The 22,259-nt window shown below is 39.4% G+C and overlaps 2 protein-coding genes across 2 annotated transcripts in view; both read left to right on the top strand.

Moving 5' to 3' along the window:
• The window catches only part of LOC140371022 (uncharacterized), an 11,038-nt gene extending 3,482 nt beyond the window's left edge, over positions 1–7,556 (top strand). The window contains exons 5-12 of the mRNA XM_072458296.1: positions 3,722–4,218; positions 5,677–5,773; positions 5,845–5,917; positions 6,011–6,068; positions 6,529–6,625; positions 7,028–7,144; positions 7,294–7,353; positions 7,441–7,556. Coding sequence (XP_072314397.1) covers positions 3,722–4,218; positions 5,677–5,773; positions 5,845–5,917; positions 6,011–6,068; positions 6,529–6,625; positions 7,028–7,144; positions 7,294–7,353; positions 7,441–7,530 — 1,089 coding nt within the window. The 3' untranslated portion in view covers positions 7,531–7,556. The remainder of the gene's footprint in view (positions 1–3,721; positions 4,219–5,676; positions 5,774–5,844; positions 5,918–6,010; positions 6,069–6,528; positions 6,626–7,027; positions 7,145–7,293; positions 7,354–7,440) is intronic.
• A 1,568-nt stretch (positions 7,557–9,124) lies between these two features.
• Positions 9,125–19,148, top strand: cd109 (CD109 molecule). The gene is made up of 32 exons (XM_072458046.1): positions 9,125–9,510; positions 9,579–9,730; positions 9,834–9,862; positions 9,935–10,165; positions 10,238–10,360; positions 10,437–10,476; positions 11,199–11,280; positions 11,356–11,455; positions 11,525–11,645; positions 11,733–11,851; positions 12,051–12,242; positions 12,416–12,514; positions 12,617–12,679; positions 12,780–12,947; positions 13,066–13,218; positions 13,630–13,699; positions 13,796–13,868; positions 13,940–14,051; positions 14,628–14,741; positions 14,834–15,052; positions 15,138–15,267; positions 15,348–15,521; positions 15,596–15,677; positions 15,829–16,060; positions 16,135–16,303; positions 16,386–16,573; positions 16,804–16,959; positions 17,052–17,117; positions 17,728–17,870; positions 18,249–18,405; positions 18,469–18,571; positions 18,646–19,148. Exons 1-32 carry the CDS (start codon positions 9,431–9,433, stop codon positions 18,837–18,839), a joined length of 4,134 nt encoding a protein of 1,377 aa, XP_072314147.1. The 5' UTR covers positions 9,125–9,430; the 3' UTR covers positions 18,840–19,148.
• Positions 19,149–22,259: the final 3,111 nt, after the last annotated feature.

The raw sequence follows: 22,259 nt of genomic DNA, 5'->3' as shown, positions 1-22,259 counted from the left end.
CTGTGCCTCTTTGCCTCCAACACAATAGCTTCAACAGTTGCTCAACAACAGCCTTTGCTTAGTTTCTACAACGTCTCTGTATTTCTTCTTCTATGTCATCTGTCTATCTCTGCGTCCCTATCTTTGCTTGATTTCAATTGACTTTTTATGTAGATTTGCATATAGATATTCTGTAACCTTTATGATGGTATTGCCCTGTCCTTTATTCTTTCAGGCTTTGGAAGAGCTTTGAAAGTGTTTACCTGATCAGTTTGACCAAGTATAGTAAGGGGAAAATTATGTGCATTTAATTGTATCTTTAAACGCAGTTTTGGATCATTTTCTTGATTGACATGACCTAACAAATACTGTACATGATTCATGTCTTGATGGCATTTTTAATGTCCAATTTAAAAGAAAATCAGTGAAGGTATTCAAGATGAATTGGATTCCATTTGCTATATTTAGCTTGTGTACCTTTCCAGCATTCACTTAAGAATGTTAGCGTTGGCCAGTTGCTTATGTAGTCTTTAGTTTGGCTAACATGCCGACAATGAAAATGCCCCTCAAGGCGCCATAGTTGAATGGCCTGTGTGTAAGAGGGAGTGAAGGGTTCTAGTAGTTTCTCTATTGGAGCTCAATATAAGGCCCTGTTTTAGACTTGGTTCCATGTGGGTGATGATGCTAAATTCCAGGAATCTTCAGGTTACTTGTTTCAGTGCAGCACCACAGCAGAGTGCATTGTGTCTAGGGGCCAAGAGGGAAGAACGCTTGAGGACGCTTGAGTGAGTGTTTGCTCCTAATTTGATGTAAATCACACAGAGCAGTGGTTTTCAAGTGGTGGTGCGGGTACAGGCGTTGGTGGTACAATCTGTAATCTCCCTCTGGTGGTGGTACCAGCTTAGTTTTTATTATTTATTTATTTTATATATTTGTTTTTTGATTGATTGATTGATTTTTAGTCCAGGCTTCTCTTTGTTCTGTGTAGTCATGGTTTAGGCACAGAAACTCTTATTACGTTTGTCCTGGTTTTATCATAATTACTTCATGGACGTCACATTGTTTGGGTAGTTTTGTCCTAAGTTTAAAGGTCAATTTACTGGTGGGAGATCTGCCTCCTACTTGTCTCGACTGATTGTTTCCAAAGCAAAATACTGTGATATAATCACGTGTCACCACTAGGCCAAGTTACAGGACATTTAAGTGGAGAGACGACGCCGAGTAGAAAAAGGGTTTTTTAAGGAATTTTGAGCAAACACCTTTTTAATCAAATAATTGCAGGATATCAAAGTTAAATGCCAAATTGTGAAACAGTCCAGGCAAAGCAATCTCCATGGAGACCAGCACGTGCCGGACCTCACTCCAGAAAAGTATTATTGTGCACTTTTAATTCCGGTACATGGAACAACATGTTTTTTGGCGTAGCAGTGTTTAATAACAATTACAATATAGCGTTTGTTTTAAGCCAGATGCTCTTCCTTGTACGACATTGATCTGGGCTTAATAGACAGACACAACTGGGTGTAGGCTAAAGTACTTATTAGAAGTGAAGTCATTTTCCTTTTGGCTCAGCAGTGTCTCAGGAGAGTGCACCAGATAGATTGAGAAGACAAGTGAAAATCCATGACACACTTTGGATGTTACTCCAAGTATGTCCAATAAAGTGTGGGAGTGGGTGTGATTCAGGGACAGATGTTTGGACAATGCTTCCCACTTTTCCAGTTTGGCTTGACCTTTTCCCGGGAATTGTTGGAAAATTGCATATGTTTCGACACCCCGAACATGCATCTTAATGTACACGTGCAAGAGTCAGCAGGATCCCACATCTGGTCATGCAGTGGGGCATTGGGTCAGCCCTGGTGGGAGGGCCTGCGGTTGTCTCAATGCTGACAGCCCCACACCCTAATCTCAACATGAGCAGAGGAGCCTTTTCCTGTTTTCTATAGCAGATAATGTCCACACTTACAAATTCGAGGATAAGTAGTGTAAATTCTGAATAAGTGCCTACGTCTGACATTTCTATACTGTACTGTTTTGACATAATGGTGTTCATCATTTAAGATAAAACATTTAAGATAAAACAAGATAAAACAATAGGTCACAACACATTTTTGGTGGAAATTATTGTAAAAAAACGGGTAAAAATATACTTTATTGTTTCCCCGTAGGGAAATTTGCCCTCCTCATTTGACCCATCCTTCAATGCCGCTGCTGGAGCGGTGGGCCACCACAATACAGAGCTCATCTTCAGATATTTGCTAAGCTTAGTCAGGAGAATTGAGGATTACCCTACATAGCTGGAGGATTAGCCTATTGTTTCACGGTTTAGGTCGATCTCTCAAGTAAAAGAAATTAAGTTAAAAATCACCGTATTTCTTGCACTTTTTTCATATGGTTTAGCACTGCCCTTGTATTTGTACATGACAAATTGTGCCAGTAAATGCCCACAGACAAGACAGTGTGTGAGACTTAACAATGTGGTTTAGTAGTGAGGCACAAGAACAAAGGAGGTGTTTAAGGAGAAGAAAGGGGAACCTGATCTCTGAGTCTGTATGTGTGCGCTGCGTAATTGGGTCCAGCTGTGATCTTAAGTCACTGCTGGTCAGATGAGGGAGCGTCTTGGCTCGGATATCGGCGCCTCCTCCATGTCCCATAGCCATTCTTCATCTAATTACAATTCAGCTCAGCTCTGCGCTCCCATAGCTCTCATATCTCCATAGTTTATTTTGCATCATATTCCCCTTTCAGGCACTTTTTTCTTTTCTTTAAATCCTTTTTTTTCTGATGAACTTTCGTAGATTAGAATTGTTTGCGTTTTGTTTTGTTTTCTTATTTCTAATCAGTCTTTTTGAAGGCTGGCTAAATCTACAATGTAGTGTTTGGCCATGTTGGAGTCTGAAGTTAAACTATTGACAAAGGACAATGGAAACGGTTATTATGATGTTGCCAAAACTGTGGAGATAATTTGTCTTTTTTGTCACATTTTACGGATGGTTTGGCCTGGTGTAAGGGCTATGCTTGAGTGTAAGGTCTCAAAAGTAGCAATTGACACTAAAACTGTTATCAAACTAGACTCATTTGAGCAAAAAATAAATCCAAATAGATAAAGGAAAGTCTCATGTTGTTCTTTAACAGTTTTAGAAGGATCTTGAGCTTTATCAGAACTAGTACAAGACCACAATGTTTAATAAAGAAAGAAACATTGTCAGTCTATTGTCTAAAACCTTGACCTATTTGTTTTTAGTTTTTTTAGTTTTGTTATTATCATGATATCAAAGTTAGTATTGAGAATTGAGTATTTACCTTTTGTATCAAAATCTAGTTTGAAATGTTAGTATCGTGAAAACACTTGTGTACACACATTTATTTATTAATTCTCAGGTCTTGTTGAAACTTGCACTTTTCAAGCTGACTTTTAAATTCACAATAATAAAGCATTATCAGCTATTTCTCTTTAGACAATTTCAGATCAGTTTATGCTATCATTTTTTATTTAAAAGTCTGTCGAAATTCAGTTTTTATTCCTTATAACGCAATAGTTTGTGTCCCCTGTATATTAACCTTGCTCTGAATAATTGAAATGCATCCTTTTAAAAAATTGCGCCTTCATTGATCAATTCTACGTAGCATAAAAAGGCATCTAATTTACTTGTATACACAGTTACTTGACTATAATCCATCTTAATTCATTTCAAATGTTTGTATCAGTGTCCAGACACCATTTGTGCTGTTCTTTGTCCAGACTGAGCGTGGAGAGTGGTTGCAGTTCCAGGCTGACCTGCAGGTGGCGGTATCCGTGGCGGATCGGTTGCGTGCAGAGGCAGAGGAGGAGTTGGCGGCTCTCCGGTCGGCCCACAACGACATGGAGCGGGAACTCGCCGCGGTTCAACGGCGGCAGAAAGATGCCGACCTGCAGCTGCTTACCCTGAGAGGAGAGTTGAAGGAGAGCAGGCAGAGGCTGGCGGGAATAACTGCTACACCTGATACCAATGATACTGGCCACAATGTAGAGAAAAGCAGTGCTAATAACTGCGATAATAAAGAGGAGACTCCAAGGTGCAGGGACAGGGTCTCACACAGGCTGATAAGTGAACGCAGAGACACTGGAAAAGACAATGAAAACTCCAAACATGAGGATGTGACCAAGAGGTACTTGAAAAATGTGACCAATGAGGGGCGAAGTGGAGAGGAAGTCCGACCCAGTGAGACGCGAAGGCCCATCACCACAGAGAGGTCAAGGTTTGTATGAATGTTTTAAGATGCTTCTACAATGTCGTCAAAGTAGTTCTATGATGCTATCTTCTACTTTATTCTGAGTGAACTGATCTTATTACCGCTATTGTTTTTCCATTCTTAAAGAGTGTGCTAAATCCTATCTTTTGCATGCCATTGTTTAACCAACTATTGGAGACATTATAAGACGGCTTTAAGCCATGTTAAAGCTGAATGTCACAAAATGCATATCACAATGGTGTGAGGTCAGGGCAATCAAGGCAATCAGAGATTGACCAATAAAATGACTGTGTCACCCTATATGAATTGTTCTATAATATATCCAAATAAGCCTGTTTCCCCTCACTTCTGCTGCTGAAGTTTGGCTGAACTCGCGGTGTCTTAGTGGCCGCTACAGGCCGCTGGGCAGTATTGCATGGGAAGCATGATTCTTACTTTGCAGAAGCTGCTCAGTCTGTGATCGTGTTCAGAGGTGTGTTTATGCTAAGCTCTCAAACATGAGCATTTAGATTCTAAAAGAAGCAGCTGTCGGTAAAATTTAGAACCAGAGCAGACACGTGCGCTTTGAGGACACAGCCTCAATCCCATGGATCTATGCTCAAACCACGCTGAATAAACCTGTGGGAATCTTGGATGTTTGCCGGTTCTGCCCTAACTGAGCATGTGCAGAGGAGAAGTGAAGCAACAGCAGTGCCACGTTTCAACAAATAGACTTAAAATCTGTCTTTTAGGGACAAGTCTTTGTAGCTAAAGCTTTGGTCATGTTTCTAATGATTAGACGTTAGTTAGAAATGCAGCCAGTGATTAAACAACACAGAGTGCTAATTTGTGCAATGAACTGGTCAATGAAGTCATCTTATTTAATCCAATCAGCACCTACCTAAGGTATGAAAGTTTAGTTTAGGAGGAGAGGTCTTCTTTGCCCTTCATGTGGGAGGCTGGGGTTCAAACCCCCACTTTGCTTATTATACATAATATTATGTCTTATCCACTAAATATTGAACACCCCAAGTCTGCTTGACCATCCATAGGTCACTGCACGCTACTAGCGTATCATAAATAAAAATACGCCTCAATGTAATTCAAATACAATCCGTTTTAATAGTGTTTTCAGTCCATACAATGGGCAAGCATACAATGTTTTGACTGCAGGCAGCACAGAGTGGGTGTTTGTGAGGCAGTGTACAGAGCACGTTCATTTGAATAGAGTGGGCGGAGCTTCACAAGTGGCACAAAAGATTTGTTTGTTTGGCATGAGCTCAAATATATCTCTGTCAAGAACCACGATCCAAAATGTACATTTACATTATGCCTCCTACTGTTTGTGTTTATTATATTTACTTGACTCAATTTATTTAAGGCAATTCTTTTATGAAGCCAAAACATTTTATTAAAAATAAAAAGGCGAGTTTATTGCCCCTCACAATGTGTCAGGTCCTTGCATAATTCTTTCTCCCTTTATAGGAGCCTGTCCAGATTACCAGCATCAGCAGAGTTTTCTACAGTTCAGAACAGAAATACCCAATCAAGTACAATCTCAACATCTGGGTTTACAAACAAGGTGACTTTTATGCCCATGATCATTTTAGTAAAACATGTGTGGCTTGTCTTTTAATAGTGTTTTGTCTTTAGAACCTGGTACAACTAAGAGGCAAGAGAAGCTTGGACTGGCAAGACAACAAAAGCTCAGATAAAGGCAAGTGTAGTTTGCTTAACATTTCATTGTTTTTAGATACATTGTGGTTTACAGTATAATTATCTTGTGGATAATAATCATGTGTATTTATTGATATTTCAGGAAAGCGTGAAGAGTCATTAAATAAGTACAACTCTTCTCTTGATCTGCCACCCGCAAAGTGAGTGCTCTCCTTTCTTTAAAGGTGGATCGTGTAACTTTTCTGGTGAGGGGTCTGTTATTTGCTTGTCTCCATGGAGATGTTATTGTGATGCCTGGAATGTTCCACAGTAAGGCCAAGTACACATGCATTCTACAGTAAGAATGCAAGTTTTTAAGGTATTTTTCTTCAATAAAAACACCTGTAGTAAATGCAAGATGGACAAGCTCGGCGCCATACTGCGGAACATTCAAGGCAAAAACATCTCCATGGAGACAAGCAGGTAGCAGACCCCTCCCCCCACCAGAAAAGTTACATAGTGCACTTTTATTAGGTTTTTGTTTCCCTACTTAATGGCCAACCTCAGTATACAAGACCGGATGCCAACATTAAATTACTCTCCCATGTTTGTTCAATTTCTTTTCATAACAAAGCTACAACTCACGCAGTATGTCTCTGTCTTTTGTACGTGGGTTGACAGGTCACAGGATGGCTTTAATCTGCTGCTGCGTCGCCATGGAGGCTCCAAAAGGAACTCGCTGCTTCGCTGGTGCCAGAATCGAACTCAAGGCTACAAGGTCCACCATACACACCACTGGGCTCGATTAATGCATGTAATGTCGAAAGGCCTTAGAATCTAAAGGGCACATGTGACAACTTCACAAGAGAAGCAAAATAAACTTTCTTGAAGGCTTTTACACAAGAATAAACATGAAAATGACTGAATAAAAAATGTATGTATTAGCAGAAATTAATGTCTCATATTCAGAGATGGCAAGAGTTCATATCCTTATGCCCTTTTATATTGCACCACTGAAGGGGTGTTTATTTAATACTGTATTGGTGGAAATATAGTAACTTGAATTGATGTGCATTTATTCAGGAAATGCAATTATTAAATAGTTCTTGGTACACAGTTATGTACTGATCCCATTGTACAGGTGCCTTAATATTCACTGTGCGTTTTCCTTTTTACTCAGAATATTGACATTACCAACTTCAGCAGCAGCTGGGCCGACGGTCTGGCCTTCTGTGCCATCTACCACACGTACCTCCCCTCACACATCCCCTACAACAGCCTCAGTCCAGAGAACAAGGTATGTGCCGCCGCCGCCGCTGCTGCTGCCGCCGCCGCCGCTGCTGCTGCTGCTGCTGCTGCTGCTGCCGCCGCCGCCGCTGCCTGTGCAATGACAGGGACACAATGATTTATTGTGTTCAACTATTGATTGTACGCTTGCTTTCCCAGAGAGAGAACCTCAGCCTGGCATTCAAAACTGGGGAGAGTGTGGGAATAGAGCCAACTTTGGTATGCGTTTGTGCCCTTCAATATTGGACTAATTCCACATAGATTCAGAAAATATAAGGTTGTGATGTATTTGTATCTGTGCTGCAGACTTTGGAGGAGATGCTCAGAGTGGGTGGTCCGGACTGGCAGAGGGTCCTGAGCTATGTGGAGAGTGTGTACCGACACTTTGAAATGTGATAGAGGTACTCTTAAGGACTCATAATGGAGGATGATCAAAGGAAGCACATCTAGGACTGTGACATAATACACAGTTATGTCCAGTGTTTATGCAGACAAATTGGATATTTTTCTGAATTAATGTAAACAAGAGGTTACTTTTTTGCTCAAAAACCAAATCAGATTTAAATTAATATTTACACATTTTCTGGAGTGCTAGAGCCATGGACATTTTGCATTTTGTTGCAAAGCAATATTTGTAGCTTTCATAAAGTTTGAAAAGGATTTAATACTTAAAATGCTTAAGTGCCTTAACCTTCTCACTGACACCTCACTGACAAAGTACTGTATCCCAGCATGCCTTTCAATTTTGTTTGCAGTTTTTTAAACTGTTTATTTTCATGTGCTATATGTTTCAAACTTTAACCCCTTTCTTTCATTTTGAAGAGGCTCCTTTTCCCTAGTTCTGTTTAGCACCCTGTAAATATGCACTTACATCTGCACTTTGTTTGATAATGTTACAATCTGCTGTAGGGCTTCGTGTGCATTCAGAAGTAGTGCAACCGTCTTTGAAGACTTGTCTAAAAGCAAGCTCTTTTCATTAGAATTAATCACACTGACATACTGTATGAAAACAAATGGGCCTATGAATACTACATGTCACTGGTTAGACGTTGCACACGTTGAATACATTGGAGCTGAAGCAAATGGCTGAACTAGAAGGCTTGTCCAGTTACACCAGCGTCATCACAGTATGCAAATCATTCCATTATGTCAGTACTAACATGTGCCGAAATAATTGTGAATTTAAAACTTTGAATTTTATGTAACTAGTGTAAAAATACCAAAGTAATAAAAATATTAAAGCTGTAACCGTTTGTGTAGTTCATGGCTTTCCCCCTCCCCATTTGTAAAAGCTTGACTGTGCTGCCCTCTGCAGTCCAGTAGGAGGTACTGCATGTTTCTGATTCTCATTTATATAACTAGCATTTAAACTAGATACTGAACAGATTTTGATAATGAAACATGTAGAATATTTTAAAACTCTCTTAATCTTTATCAGAAATATTGCAAGGCCATATGGTTAAGCCACTATTATTTATTTTAAGTTGAAATGTATATTGGGCTCGATTATCTTATCTTATCTTATCTTATTGGGCTCTTGTGCACAAATATTAATATGGAGCAGATAAAGACTCAAGGATCAATGAGTGTATTTTTCATGATGGAAAATTGACAATCATATCAAGTAATGCGCTTCCCCCTGCTCCTCTTGGAAATGTTGGTATTGGCTTTACAATTATCATGTCTCGTGAAATGTGGCTTAAGCAGTATCTTAAAGGGCTTGGGGTGACATAGCAAAACTTAAAATTTTGATTTCTGTTGCAACAAGAGCAGACAACCACACACACGTCTTTAAATGTGTTAGTTGAGGTTAAAGTGTCAGAAATGTGAAATTACTAAATGCATAAACATCCAGATTACAGACTTTGTTATATATTTTTAAAAAATTACGATTTACTCGATATTCAAATGTTTCATACCTTCTTAACAATATTATCAATATTTTGGTCATCTTCAATTCCATTGTTCTTCAATCTGTCTCTCCTACAACTGCCATGCTCATCCCCTCACATATTTCACAGATTCTGTAACCGCAGAGTCGCCTATACCTTCGTATCAGTGATGTGAATTGTCAGCCTGTGAATAGACAGTTGAGCCTCGACCCCCGTGGGCCAAGGCGTTGAAACGTCTCTGTACTCCAACCCCTCCAGACCACAGCTTTTGTTCACATGTGATACTACCTGTGAGTATTTGGTCATGTGATCAGGCTGGGGCGATGGAGGCGGGGATTTGCATTCAGGTATAAGACAGGTACGCTTCTCGGAGCGGACTCAAAAGTGCATGTTCAACGGTCAACATGGCATGCCTTTATAGAATAGGTTTGTGTTTGGGAATTATTGGTCTAAATGTACCTGGATCATATCTGCAATCGCCCAGGTAGGAAACTGTCTTAATACCCAACGTAGTATTTTTGAATGGACCTAAGTGTTCTTTTCCTGCTCTAGCGCTCTTTTCCTGGTCTCGGTACCGGAGCAGATTCACGTCGGGATGCCCACGTCGTTAGCGGTGACCGTCCTGGCAGATTTCAATGTCCGTGTCACAGCGGAGGTTGTAAAGGGCGATGTCAAAACGGTGAAGTCTGAAGATTTTACAAAAGGTGAAGACTTAAAGACGTTTTTTATGAGAAATGTTTTAAAAACAGAACATCAGATTTAATTCAGGACACTTTCTGAGCTAAATAACTGTTTGTTTTCCCAAAGATGTGACAGGATTGCTCACGCTTCCTCCTGTAAGTCATTTTATATTTTCTACTTGACTTTTTTTTCTCCTTTACTAACTTTAGAGTGAAAATCTTTTGCAGATTTACGACTCAAATCTTCGTTCTCCGCTCAACCTGACTGTGAGGGGCTACAAGAGCGATGAAGTTATTTTTACTAACACCACGACCATAACGTTTAGTCCCAGAAATGTCACAACATTCATTCAGACAGACAGACTACGCTACCAGCCTGGGGACCACGTCAGGGTCCGGGTGGCATCAGTCTACCTGGATAATCATCCCTACAATGGCAAAATGGAGCTCTCTATAAATGTATGTATTGTATTTTTTCAGTATTAAGCATTAGAATTTTTTGAATTGTAAATCTGTTTTGGCTACACACAGAATCCCAATGGAGTTATCACAGACACGTCTCAGTCCAGTGGGAATAATGGGATTGTGTTGTGGGATTTCACCCTGTCCCAGGCCGCTCCACTCGGACAGTGGACAGTCACAACGACGATCAATGTAGGTTTTAATAATAGCTTTGTGATGTTACGCTATTTAGGTCTGTTTTTCAAAATTGGTCTTTTCTTTTTTTCAGGGTTTGACTGATCATATAACGTTTCTTGTGGAACATTTTGGTAAGATTGAGATTCTTTTAATAAATCTGATTTGTAGTTAGGCCTTAGTTATTTTATTACTTGGTTTACGGATCCGCCGCACTTAGATGATTGATTTATACAATATAAATAAAATCAATTATTGTCATTTTTTTTTTATAAAGTACCGCCGGCAAAGCAAAATAGCATTAAATTAAATGTAAAAAGCGGTATTAAGTCAAAAGACAAGAGCGCGTGAAGCAATTTCTCACCAAATTCATGCGGAAGTCTGACTGCCAGCTGCTCTGCGCCCGTTTCCCTGCTGCTGCGCGCCTTTATATCGCATATACGCATTTTAAACCTGTTTACCATTTTCTTCTGCACGTTTTGCCGTGACTGGGTGGGTGGGGGAGGGTGCACATTTAAGCGTCGGTTCTGTCTGTCTAAAACACGCTAAATCTACTGTTACAAGCTCCTGCGCGCTGCGTCTCCCCCCCCTCTCCTCCCGTGATGCGTTTTGGGCAAACCCGGAAGAAAACATCTTTTGAAATTGAAATTATATTTATATTCCGTCCACCTGTGCAATATAATTTAATTTAAAAATCCCTAAACCAAGTAATAAAATAACTGCGGCCTTATATGTCGTGTTATGTAAAAGATTTTTACTAATCTCATAGTCCAATTATATGGCTTTTATTGACCAAATAAATAATAATAACCAAGTATATTTTCATAATTGAATGTCTTCTACTTCTTCTTAACAGAAAATCCTGTTTATGATGTTTTGATCAACACACCGTCCCATGTTCTGGCACATGAGGATATCTCTGGGTCGGTGAGAGCAATGTAAGTACCAAAAGTGCAAAAGAAAGTGATGGAAGTACATGAATACATATAAATTGGTCATATTTCCCACACTAGTTACTCCAGTGGACAGCCGGTGCATGGGACGGTTAAGGTGACACTCACACTACCCACAGCTAATGACGACTCCACCTTCACTTTGACTCACACAAAAGAGGTACACTGTTTTTGAGAGACTCTTATCAGGCACGCTCTGTGGACACTTGGCTAAATGTGTTGTTTTCAGATCTTTGGGTCAACACAGTTTCATTTTAGTAAAGATGATCTTCATCCACTATATGCAAAAGTACAAAGTGGCAAAGATGTTATTGTCCATGTCCATGCTGCTGTTACTGGCAATTCCACAAGTAAGATACCAGGGGACTGTGGTATTTGAAATTATGTACCTTTCAAAAAATATTCATTACAGTGGTGTATTTTATTTCATTCTAAAGTCAACAAAGGAATTGAAGTGACTAAAGAAGTTACTGTTCAAATTTCCAAGGAGATGTATCACCTAAGCCTACATGACTATCCTCCAGCGCTGAAGCCGGGAATGGAGTTCTTTGCAAAGGTACATCATTATAATGGAAAGTACATTTTTGTTTTTTGTTTTTATGCCATTATACGTGTTTGTGCTCCCTGATGGCCAGGAGTGTGTAATTTGGATGGATGTACATTCTTACTCAATTTTGTAGTGACTTTTGTACATATGTGTACTTCCTCCACAGTCCACACAATTATTTTTGGTAATAATTCATTTTTTTCTGCAGCTTAAGATAACTCGCTTTGACCAGCAATCTATGAGCTCAGCGGATCTGCGTGAGTCTGCAGTGATTGAGATAACTCAGAAAACCCCCAAGGATGCTGCTGAGCCCACATCTCTCACACTTCCGGTGCCCGAAGACGGGATTGTCCACCTGGGCTTCAGATTACAAGCTGAAATAGAGGTGCTTTTTCTTCAGGTGAGCATTTGATTTAAATGGTACGTAGATCCTCAGGGGGGAGGCCAGTGTTCGCCAGTTTCAGTGTGTAAGATGAGTAGTTTCAGTAAAGAACAAAATATTACCCTCCCTAAAAAGGTCGGACAAGTAAACATGTTGTGAAATCAATCAATTTAAGTTATTTTTGCGAACAGGCAAGATTCCAGTCCAGTGTTGTTGCTCTGAATCTTTCCAAAACTCACCCGTCTCCAAGTGGTTCTTATATCCAGATCTCGCCAATAAGTTCCACACAGGTAACCAAAATCAGACTGTCTTGTACACTACATTTTGTATTCATCTGTTACGCACAAATACAGTTTTTAATGATGCATTTGCCATTTTAATGACTATTTTAGATGGGATCACCTGTTCAAATAACCTTGGCGAGCTCGGTCCAGCCCAAATTGCTTCACTATGTGGTACGTCTCATGTAATTATTAATATATCTAGTTCTTAGTAAGTACAAAACATGCTCCAGCACTAGTCCAATTGTCTCTGTGTCATTGTGTGTTTTTCCAGGTGAAGTCCAAGGGGCAGGTAGTGGCTGCTGGGACAAAGGAGTTTGGTTCTCTCTCACTGACTCCCACAGCAGCCTGGGTCCCTCAAGCCTGTGTGACCGTCTACTGTGTCCTCGCTGACGGGGAGATCATGAGCGACACCGCAGATATTCTGGTCAAACAAAAACCGGTACATAAAAGATTTGACATACTTAGCAAGTACCTAACTTTTCACATTCATATCGTAAACGACTTACTAAATTATATAGATTCTGTTATACATAAACTACCTGTTTGTTGTCTTACAGATCTTCCTCAGCTGGAGCAGTGAGAAGGCTCAGCCGGGGGAACATGTGACCCTCAGTGTGACTGGGCCTGACAGTGGCTCTGAGGTGGGCATCGTCATCATGGGCACACACGACTCCGCGCCAGACATTTCCAGTCACTTTGAAATGGAAGAGGTACATTCACCAAATCTACTTGCCTTTTATAGTTTGTATACCATTAAATAATATTTTTGAATGTATTTGTTTTATCTTATCAAAGTGTGAATAGACAGACATTGTGTTTATGACTTGCTTGTAAGATTACTTTTATATATGTTGTGGCAAAACCAGTTACTCAGGCTGTAAGATATATGCCTCCTTTGTCTGGAAGTGACTCCAGCTTTCTGTAAGAGGGTTCTAGTGCAGGGTTCCAAGGTTAACTCCAGGCGCATTGACACAATAGCCGACAATCATGCAATAGACACTCTTTTCTTCACCTTACACACTCCAAGACTTGACCCATATTTTTAAACAAAACAATAGTTAAGTGCTTCGATCTAATTTCATCTGCTAAAAACCTATAACAATCTTTTTCTCTTTCTAAAGGAATGTTATGTCCGTATGTTGACAAATGGTAAACTGTATCAAACACAGCAGTCCGGTGGATTTACCCAGGGTATGGTGACAATCTAACCACATAATTAATCTAGCCATAATTATTTTAAAAAATAATTGGGTTATTCTAAGCCAAGCTCTTTTCTCTTGGATGCAGGTATGATGGAGAAATATTGGTACCACTTTATGGATGGAGCTGAACCTCTGCTGTGGTTGGAGGCGACAATGAGGTACATAACTCTTTTTATGAATCTTAAACTGAAGCTATGAATAGGCAAATACTGTGGTTATAATTTTTCAGTGATACTACGTGGACGAGTGAGAAAATACCTGTGCCAGATGGTGTGAACTCCCTCAGAGTTGCAGCTTTCGTATTGTCCCAACAACACGGACTGGGCTTCATGTCACAGAAAGTAAATAGTAAAATGTACACAAATGTACCTTTTGCCAATTAAACAGAAAACAATACTGTAATTATTACAATTTACTTTATATACCATATAGCTGTTAGAAAAATAGGGAATTGGGGTTGGTAAACAAAAGTTTTTCTTTCGAGAAATGTGCTTTTCTGTGGTTTACTATATATGAGTATGTAAATAATGTTATGTTATGAGAAAAAAGGAAACTTATCTGGGGAATTAAAGGTTGACATAAAAACAAAACATTCATTATCAATTAGCATTATTTTTCATTTACCGTATTTTCCGGACTATAAGTCGCACCAGCCAAAAAATGCTGGCAAAAGAAAAAAAAAATAAGTTGCACTATAATATGAAATGCGGTTGCAGTGTGAAAATAACAATTAATATCACATATAAGTGGCTCTGAAGTATGTATATAAGTATAAGTCGCGCCCCGGCCAAAACTATGAAAAATGCGACTTATTGTCCAGAAAGTACGGTACTTACTTTTTTATTATAGTAACTTTGCAACTATTTACAGATTCTCTTTACGCACCTCACAATCCCCTTTTGTGTGCCCCCCAACAGCTGTCTGTCACAAAAGACTTCTCCCTCTCTCTCAATGTGCCTCCACACCTTATTAGAGGAGAGGAGATTGTACTGGAGATTGACATCATCAACCATCTACACCGGGACCTTGAGGTATGTCTTTGGTCACACATCTGAACCCCTGCTATAGTTTTACACCTTCAGTCCATTAACTCCCTGTATTCATTTTTTGAATTTGTATTTAGGTAATTTTACTGCTGGCGGAAAGTGATGCATTCGAGTTTGTTTTGGCTCAACGCGGGGGTCTCTCAGTCGTGAATGGCCAAAAGCTAACGTTAGGAAGCCACGTCTCTGCAAAAGCCATGTTTCCTGTCAGAGTAATTGCTTTAGGGGAGGTAGATATTTCTGTGGACGCTGTGTCTGCAGATGCATCAGAAAGTCTGGTTTGGACCGTCTTTGTGAAGGTAAGCTTGAACCTCTGGAAACATTTCAGCGGTATTGTTGTAACTGCTTGATAGAATTACATTTAGTCGTCTTGTGTTTCACCAGCCTGAGGGAGTTGAAAAGTCTGTTTCGGAAAATCTCTTTTTGGAGCTGCCATCGAACAACTTGTCTGTTGCCTTCTCCTTTCCCCCAGGAGCGATCTCGGACACCCGCAGGGCACATCTGGCTATAGGGGGTAGGAACATTGTTTGCCATTCGCACCATTACACAAGTCAATCTGACAAAAGAGAACGCGTCTGTTGTTCTTTTTTGCAGGTGACGTACTGGCCTTGTCCATTCACCAGTTGGACTCCCTGGTGGACCTGCCTCTTGCTTGTGGAGAGCAAAACTTGGTCCACTTTGCTCCCAGTATTTATGTTTTGCAATACTTGATGTCTGGACAGGATGACGCCGGCATCAGGAGCAAAGCTATGAGGCATTTGGAAGAAGGTATGATGGACACTACTTTTAATGATGATATACAAAAATGTTCTTTTGACCTGTGAATGGTCTTTGTGAACAAGGATATCGGAGGCAGTTGTTATACCAGCGAAGTGATGGCTCATTTGGAGCTTTTAGAGCAAGTGACAGTTCTGGTAGTACATGGTAAGAACAAAGATTTTACTATGTTATTAATGTTATGTGGAATTATATCAATTTTACTTTTGCCCAAACTCAGAAATAAATATAAAGAGTTTGACATTAAATTGAAAAGGCATTAGTTTCTCTATTTCCTTTTTTTTTTGTGTGATCTTAGGCTGACGGCATTTGTGGTGAAGTGCTTCCAGAAGGCCCAGCCCTACATCACAGTGGGGCAGAATGTTCTTACCAGGGCCCGGGACTGGCTGCTGAACCAGCAGGGAAAAGAGGGAGAGTTCAGAGAGGTGGGAACAGCCATGCACACAGAGATGCAGGCAGGACTGGACAGTGATCATGTGGCACTCACTGCATATGTCCTGATAACACTACTGGAGGACCAGAGCACTGCTGTGAGTAACTGACATTTGCCGTTCTTTACAGATATATACTGTTTTTTTTAATCAAAACAATAACGTATGTACAGGAAAGATATGAGGACCAAGTTTTGTTGGCTCAAACATACCTGGAGAGCAAAGTATCCACAGTGGTCAGTAACTACACTCTGTCTCTCGTGGCCTATGCCTTATCCCTTGCCACCAGTCCAAGGGTGTCTACAGTCTTGGCAGAGCTCAGTAAGAGGGCAGACATTCAAGGTACAGTAGTACTTCTTGCTCATGAAGGAGAAAGAAGACATTCTATTTGGAAACTATCTAAACCAGTTGTTTTATATTTAAGATGGCGTCAAAACATGGATGTCTTCTGGCAGCACTCACTTGCATGAGCAGCCTCACTCCGTTCCGATTGAAATTGCTGCATACATTCTCCTGGCATATTTTAAAAGTGGGGACATTGTGGAGGCCATTTCTCTGATGAAATGGCTCAGCAACCAAAGGAACCATCTTGGCGGTTTTGTTAGCACTCAGGTACACTTAACTATTACCGTATTCTCAAATACTTAAGGCAAGACACTTGCAGGTGAATAGGAACAAAAATCTTACATTTAGAGATATCAATCTAAAACTTCTTCGGTTTTCATAATTTCATGTAAAACCGAAAACTAAAAAAAAAAACTAAAACGGGGGAAAAGTTTTTCCTGTAGTGTCTCACCTTAATGACACTTATGTTCATGACCTGATATTATTTTCTTCGATAGGACACAGTGGTGGCTCTTCAGGCTTTGGCAGATTTCACTGTTGTCAGTGGAGCCAGTGCTATTAACCTCAATCTTACGATAACTTCCCCGACAACATCCTTTTCTTCAGTTCATCAGATCAACTCAACCAACTACCGCATGTATATGAGCAGAGAGGTAATGTTATGTCAATTTTATGCATTGATTTTACTTTTGAAACTGAATTGTAATAAATAAATGTCTGCACTATGTTCTGTGTTGTTTTTAAGATTATGGTTGAAAATGACCTAAAACTGGATTTATACCTGGAAGGAAGAGGATTTGCTACATTTCAGGTACAAATGGTCACTTCCATTTGTGCATAAAAGTTATACATGCATATACATTTGCTGAATATTTACATACATGCAACACAAGCCACTAAACATCCGGACCGGTTCAATAAGCTGAACATTGACCACAGTAAATGTGTTCAGTTCAGCTTCCACATTGTAGTGAATAAAGCATTATAATACACACAATAAGCCAAGAAATGCAAATGTCGCATGCAAATGTCTCATGATAACGGGCTGCCAGAAGTTCACATCTGGAGCACATACTGCATCCTTCTACTTCCTCTACACATTCATTTGTTCTGATGATATCTCTCCAAACTGTTTTTGCCATGCCTTTGTCCCCAACTGTCACATTGTGTTTGTTATTTATTTATTTATTTATTTTTTCTGAAAAGGCCAGGGCAAAAGTATATTCAAAAACAAACAAATCTTGAACACCATGTCTATATTTGAATCGTCATTTGAAATAGAGTTCAGTGTTTATTCAATACAAGTACATAAACTGAGGCAGTCGTTTATAATTGATTTAAGCATGACATGTATTAAAGGCCCTCACTGAGTACATGAAAAGTGGCACCTAACTGAATAATACTTCTGCTCATTTCATCAGATGAATGTTTTCTACAATATGGACATCAAAAGCTTTTCAGAAAACCTCCAGCACATCATGAACGAGGAAGCCTTCTTATTAAATGTGGAAGTTTACGCACAAGGAGAGGACTATAACCGATTGCAGTTATCAGTTTGTATGAGGTATGTAGTCATAAATGTATTTAAGTTCAATTTAAATGTGTACTGCTCCCTAATGTGGTAGTAGAGTGGTCTAAGCTGAAGACAATTTATTGAAAGTCCTCTCGGGTGTTTCACGCTCCACCATTTCACGCTTAATTTTCTATCTAATCAAGCCTACGGGCCTAAAGAATACTTCAAAAGTTAAATTTACATGATTTACAACAGCACAAGTTCAAAATGGAGAAGGGAGAAGTTTACATTTATCCTGCCTACCCCTTTTTTACAGATCTTTTTAGTGTTATAAACATAAGGCCATCACCAAACTGCTAGGAGTCACTCAAATTCCTTACACTTGAGATAAATTCAATTACAACTGTGGTTTTCTGTGTCTTTCTTCAGACTGAAGGACCAGGAGACGATCAACACGACTGGGATGGCCATTCTAAATGTGGGCATGCTCAGTGGATTCACCATTTCCCCTGGAGCCACCGCACCCACAGACCTGATCCCCAAGACGCAGACGTTATCTGATAAAGTCATTCTTTATTTTCACTCGGTAAGTATTATATGCAGAGTAATTTTGTGATTGAACAGTTTGAGACTGTAATGTCACTTACAGCTGAACACTACAGAGGTCTGCGTCAAACTTCCCTTCATCAGGATTTACAAGGTGGCTCGTATACAAGATGCAGTAGTGTGTGTATATGATTACTATGAACCAAGTGAGTATGCAGCTAGGCTGGTTACTGAAGTTGTTCAAGTTGGTTTGCAGAATTAAAGTTAACCTTCTTTACAGCGAGAAAAGCCACCAGGACGTACAACCTGGAGGACCTGCGGACCCTGGACTCATGTGCCTTCTGTGGCGTGGACTGTGAGCTGTGTAAACCTGGAATCTCCATCATTGTGTCAGGTGTCCCGTCCCATTCTGTGATAAGCGCCACCTACAGTTTGATGTATCTACTTGTAACTGCAATTCTTATGGCGGGGTGATTGGCATCTAAATAAATAAAGACAATTTCTGGCGCTGTGCAATGTCAAGTGAAGGTGGTTTCAAACTACATATGTAACAATATCTACATATGTAAACTACATATATGTAACTTTATATTCCACGCATTCTGAAATCCATTGCTACAAAAACAAAATGTGTGAGGATGAGAGACACAGCATGTAAGCGGGATACAAGTATGTTCATGTAACATTGATTTAGTATTTTACTAACCTGAATAAATTGATAAACTAAAATTAAAGCACATTTATTTAATGAGACTGGTACAGTGTACAATATACATAAACCTTATGATGAGAGATGCATTTTGCTCAGAGTAAAAAAAGAAAGAAAGATAAATATTTTAACATACTCTGCAATAAAAGTCTTTTATTGCAGTACACCATCTTAAGACTGAAATAAAATCACCTAATGCTTTCTTAATAACAAACTTGTATCTGTACAGATACATATGTATCTTAGGCCAATATTTAACCACTATATATGTACTGTATATGGGCAGAAATGTAATTTTTGTTTTGTATTTAAATAAAATTGCTTTGGACAAAAGATTATCTACTTTTTAATGTTTTACGAAATTGGATCAAGAACTCTTGAAATGCAGAAATTAATTGACAGAAATGAAACATGTGCATTCTGTTATCTTGGCAGAAAAAGCAGACGTGCAAGTCACAGAAGGGCTGGAAAAATATTTATTAGATTATCTACTGTACTTCCTTGACTAAAGAAACTATTCACCCTGTATTTATTTCACAACTGATAAAGAACAGACGCACACAAAGATTAACGTGGCACAAAAATGCAGCATTTATTTTCATTTGTGATGATGGACTCTTAAATACCTCTCAGACCAAAGAATGAACTGTGAAGGAGAACAAGGGCTGTACACACATGTAATCTATCAATGTGCTGTAATTAAGTTAGACAGCTATGTTGGATCATGAAAGATGCATATTATTGTAAGAGTCAGCCTGCTGTGCCTAGTGCCTGCTGGCCACTGACAATGTCCAAGAAAAACATAAACCACACCATCCATATGATCTTTATTAAATACACTGCTTTGGTTATACTCCATAAGCGTTTGAGTACTCTGCCTACTTCATTTGATTTAAAGGGGAATTATGTGCAATTAATCACAATAAAAACTGAAAATCAACTGCTGCTTCCTCAGAGAACTTTGCAATTAATTTAATAAGTAAAGTGCCAATAATACAAAATAAAAAAGTCAATTATTTTTTTATTACCATGGGTATGGCCTCTAGTGAAGCACAGTGATATATTGATACATGAATAAACAGAGATGCATTTACTTGAAAGGGTTTTCCTTAAATCATTGAGTTCAACAGGTTTTATAAATCTTACAAACATATTCACTGTATTTAATTTGAGGAATATATGCAATTGTAATCACCTTGAACAATAATACTTGACACTGACTGTAATTGATTTGACAAACAGACCTGGATTGTAATGTATTTTATTCACTTGTAATTGTTTTTAATGATTTGTGTTTGTAGTGTGAGGTTTATGGTGCTTTTGAACATTAACAAGACTAAAGCTCTGGTTATTGGTTTTAGAAAAGACACACACCGTTCAGACGTGGCCACAGTCACTTGTCAGATTGTGAAGCTGGTGACCCAAGTGCTCATGGGCACAATATCTGTCTCTAGTCTTAACTTTGACGCCAACTGTGAGGCAACTGGCAACTTTTCATGTGGAAGAGAGTCTCATGTCTTTGTTTTTTCCTGCATTCATTGAGTCCATCTTTGCCTTCTGCATGTCATCTTGGTTTGGAAATGTGAAGAACAAAAATGCAGTTTCACAGATTTTTTAAATGGGCTGGCAAGCTGACTGGACAGCCACAACAAAGCATGGAGTTTATATACACCAGCCAGCAGCAGAGACTAAGCTCCAGTACCTGCCATCTGCAAAGACAGTTATAGACAGTTTTGTCCCAGCAGCTATTATCCTCTCAAACAAGCTCACACAGCGCAATTAATTTATGGATCCATTATGTCTGTTTTATATTGTGTGCATATATGTTTGATGCCTCTTAAATGAATGAATGTCTGATTTTTGAAGGTTTACTTTCACCACCAGATGTCAGTGTTGGCTTTCTCCTGACGCATCAACAGGTAGATTATTTATAAGTCTATTGGGCTTGTATGTTAACATTTTGATTTTTATTAATAAAAAAAAATCCAGCTATTTCCAAGGACTTTAATGATTAAACTGGCATATGGGGAGTAATTACCAAGAGCTGCACAATGTTAGCGTGATTGTAAATGTCAAACCGAGCTTAAGCTCGTCATGCATGATCCAACAAAGAAGTTTTTAGCAAAGATTAGACGACAAGTAAGTTTATAGGTTTGCATAAAAGGTCACCTGATAAGAATGTGTAGTCCTGTAAATGCCATGAGTGTACATCTAATTTTACTGATGCTATTCATCATGACTTTGCTATCATTTTGAATTGAGGAAGTAGGCAACTGGCAACTATGCAGATGAAATAAAGAAAAAGGTTATTATTTATGGCTTTCATATCCGCAAGGAAACAATTTAAACGTGCAATATTGTTGTTGGACCGATTGTGACGCGAGACAGATCAAGTGTAAGTTCCAACACTGAGCACATATTGAGCAGAAGAGTTGGCTCGACAATGGAGATGACAGATTTGTGTATATTAGTATAAAATCAGTGTCTTGTTCTTCCATTACAATATTATTGTGATGGACTGCACAATAAGCACTATAAAGTTTACATTTGAAGCTCTGGTTCCAGATGTGATCATAACACGTGTGTGAGCAACTGCTTCTGATAAGTGCTTCTGTTTTCAGTAAATCATTGATTTCCCAAAAACTAAATTTGCTTCCAGTCGTCCAGATGACATCACCAGGAAAAAATCACCATGACAACTCACATCACAGGAGAGAGGGGAGGGGGGGTCCCAAAGGTGCTGGTGGTGTCATGGCCGAGTGTGGGGGTGGCATCACAAAAAGGAAAGAAGTATTCAACTCTCTTGTGATGTGACTCCAAAACTTTCTGACGGGGGAGGACTGGGATGATGTTTGGCGAGGCACGCTCCATTCACCGGGAAAAAAGTCATGGAAAATCCTTCAGAGCTCCCATCCCACCCACAATGAGATGTGTATTTGGACAACCACGGGGCGACCCTGCGCAGACCGGCATCCATCCCTTCACCGAGACAAGCCACTCCACAGGGATAAAGTATGTCCCGGCTCTTCAGGGAAAACATGCGTTGGCTCATTGCAATGGTATGTCCATATAACCAGAGAGTCTTCGTTTTTTCTCATTAGTAAAACACACTTTCCTTCTATCATGTCCGATTGGCAGCGACTATTGATGTGAATAAGAAAAGCATGGTACTGTCCTGTTGTCAT

Source organism: Eucyclogobius newberryi, unplaced genomic scaffold (assembly GCF_026437365.1).
Source record: "Eucyclogobius newberryi isolate DKJ021-1_F unplaced genomic scaffold, fEucNew1.0.hap1 SCAF_21, whole genome shotgun sequence".
In the NCBI taxonomy this organism is placed as follows: Eukaryota; Metazoa; Chordata; class Actinopteri; order Gobiiformes; family Gobiidae; genus Eucyclogobius; species Eucyclogobius newberryi.
This window is presented reverse-complemented; position numbering and strand designations above follow the sequence as displayed.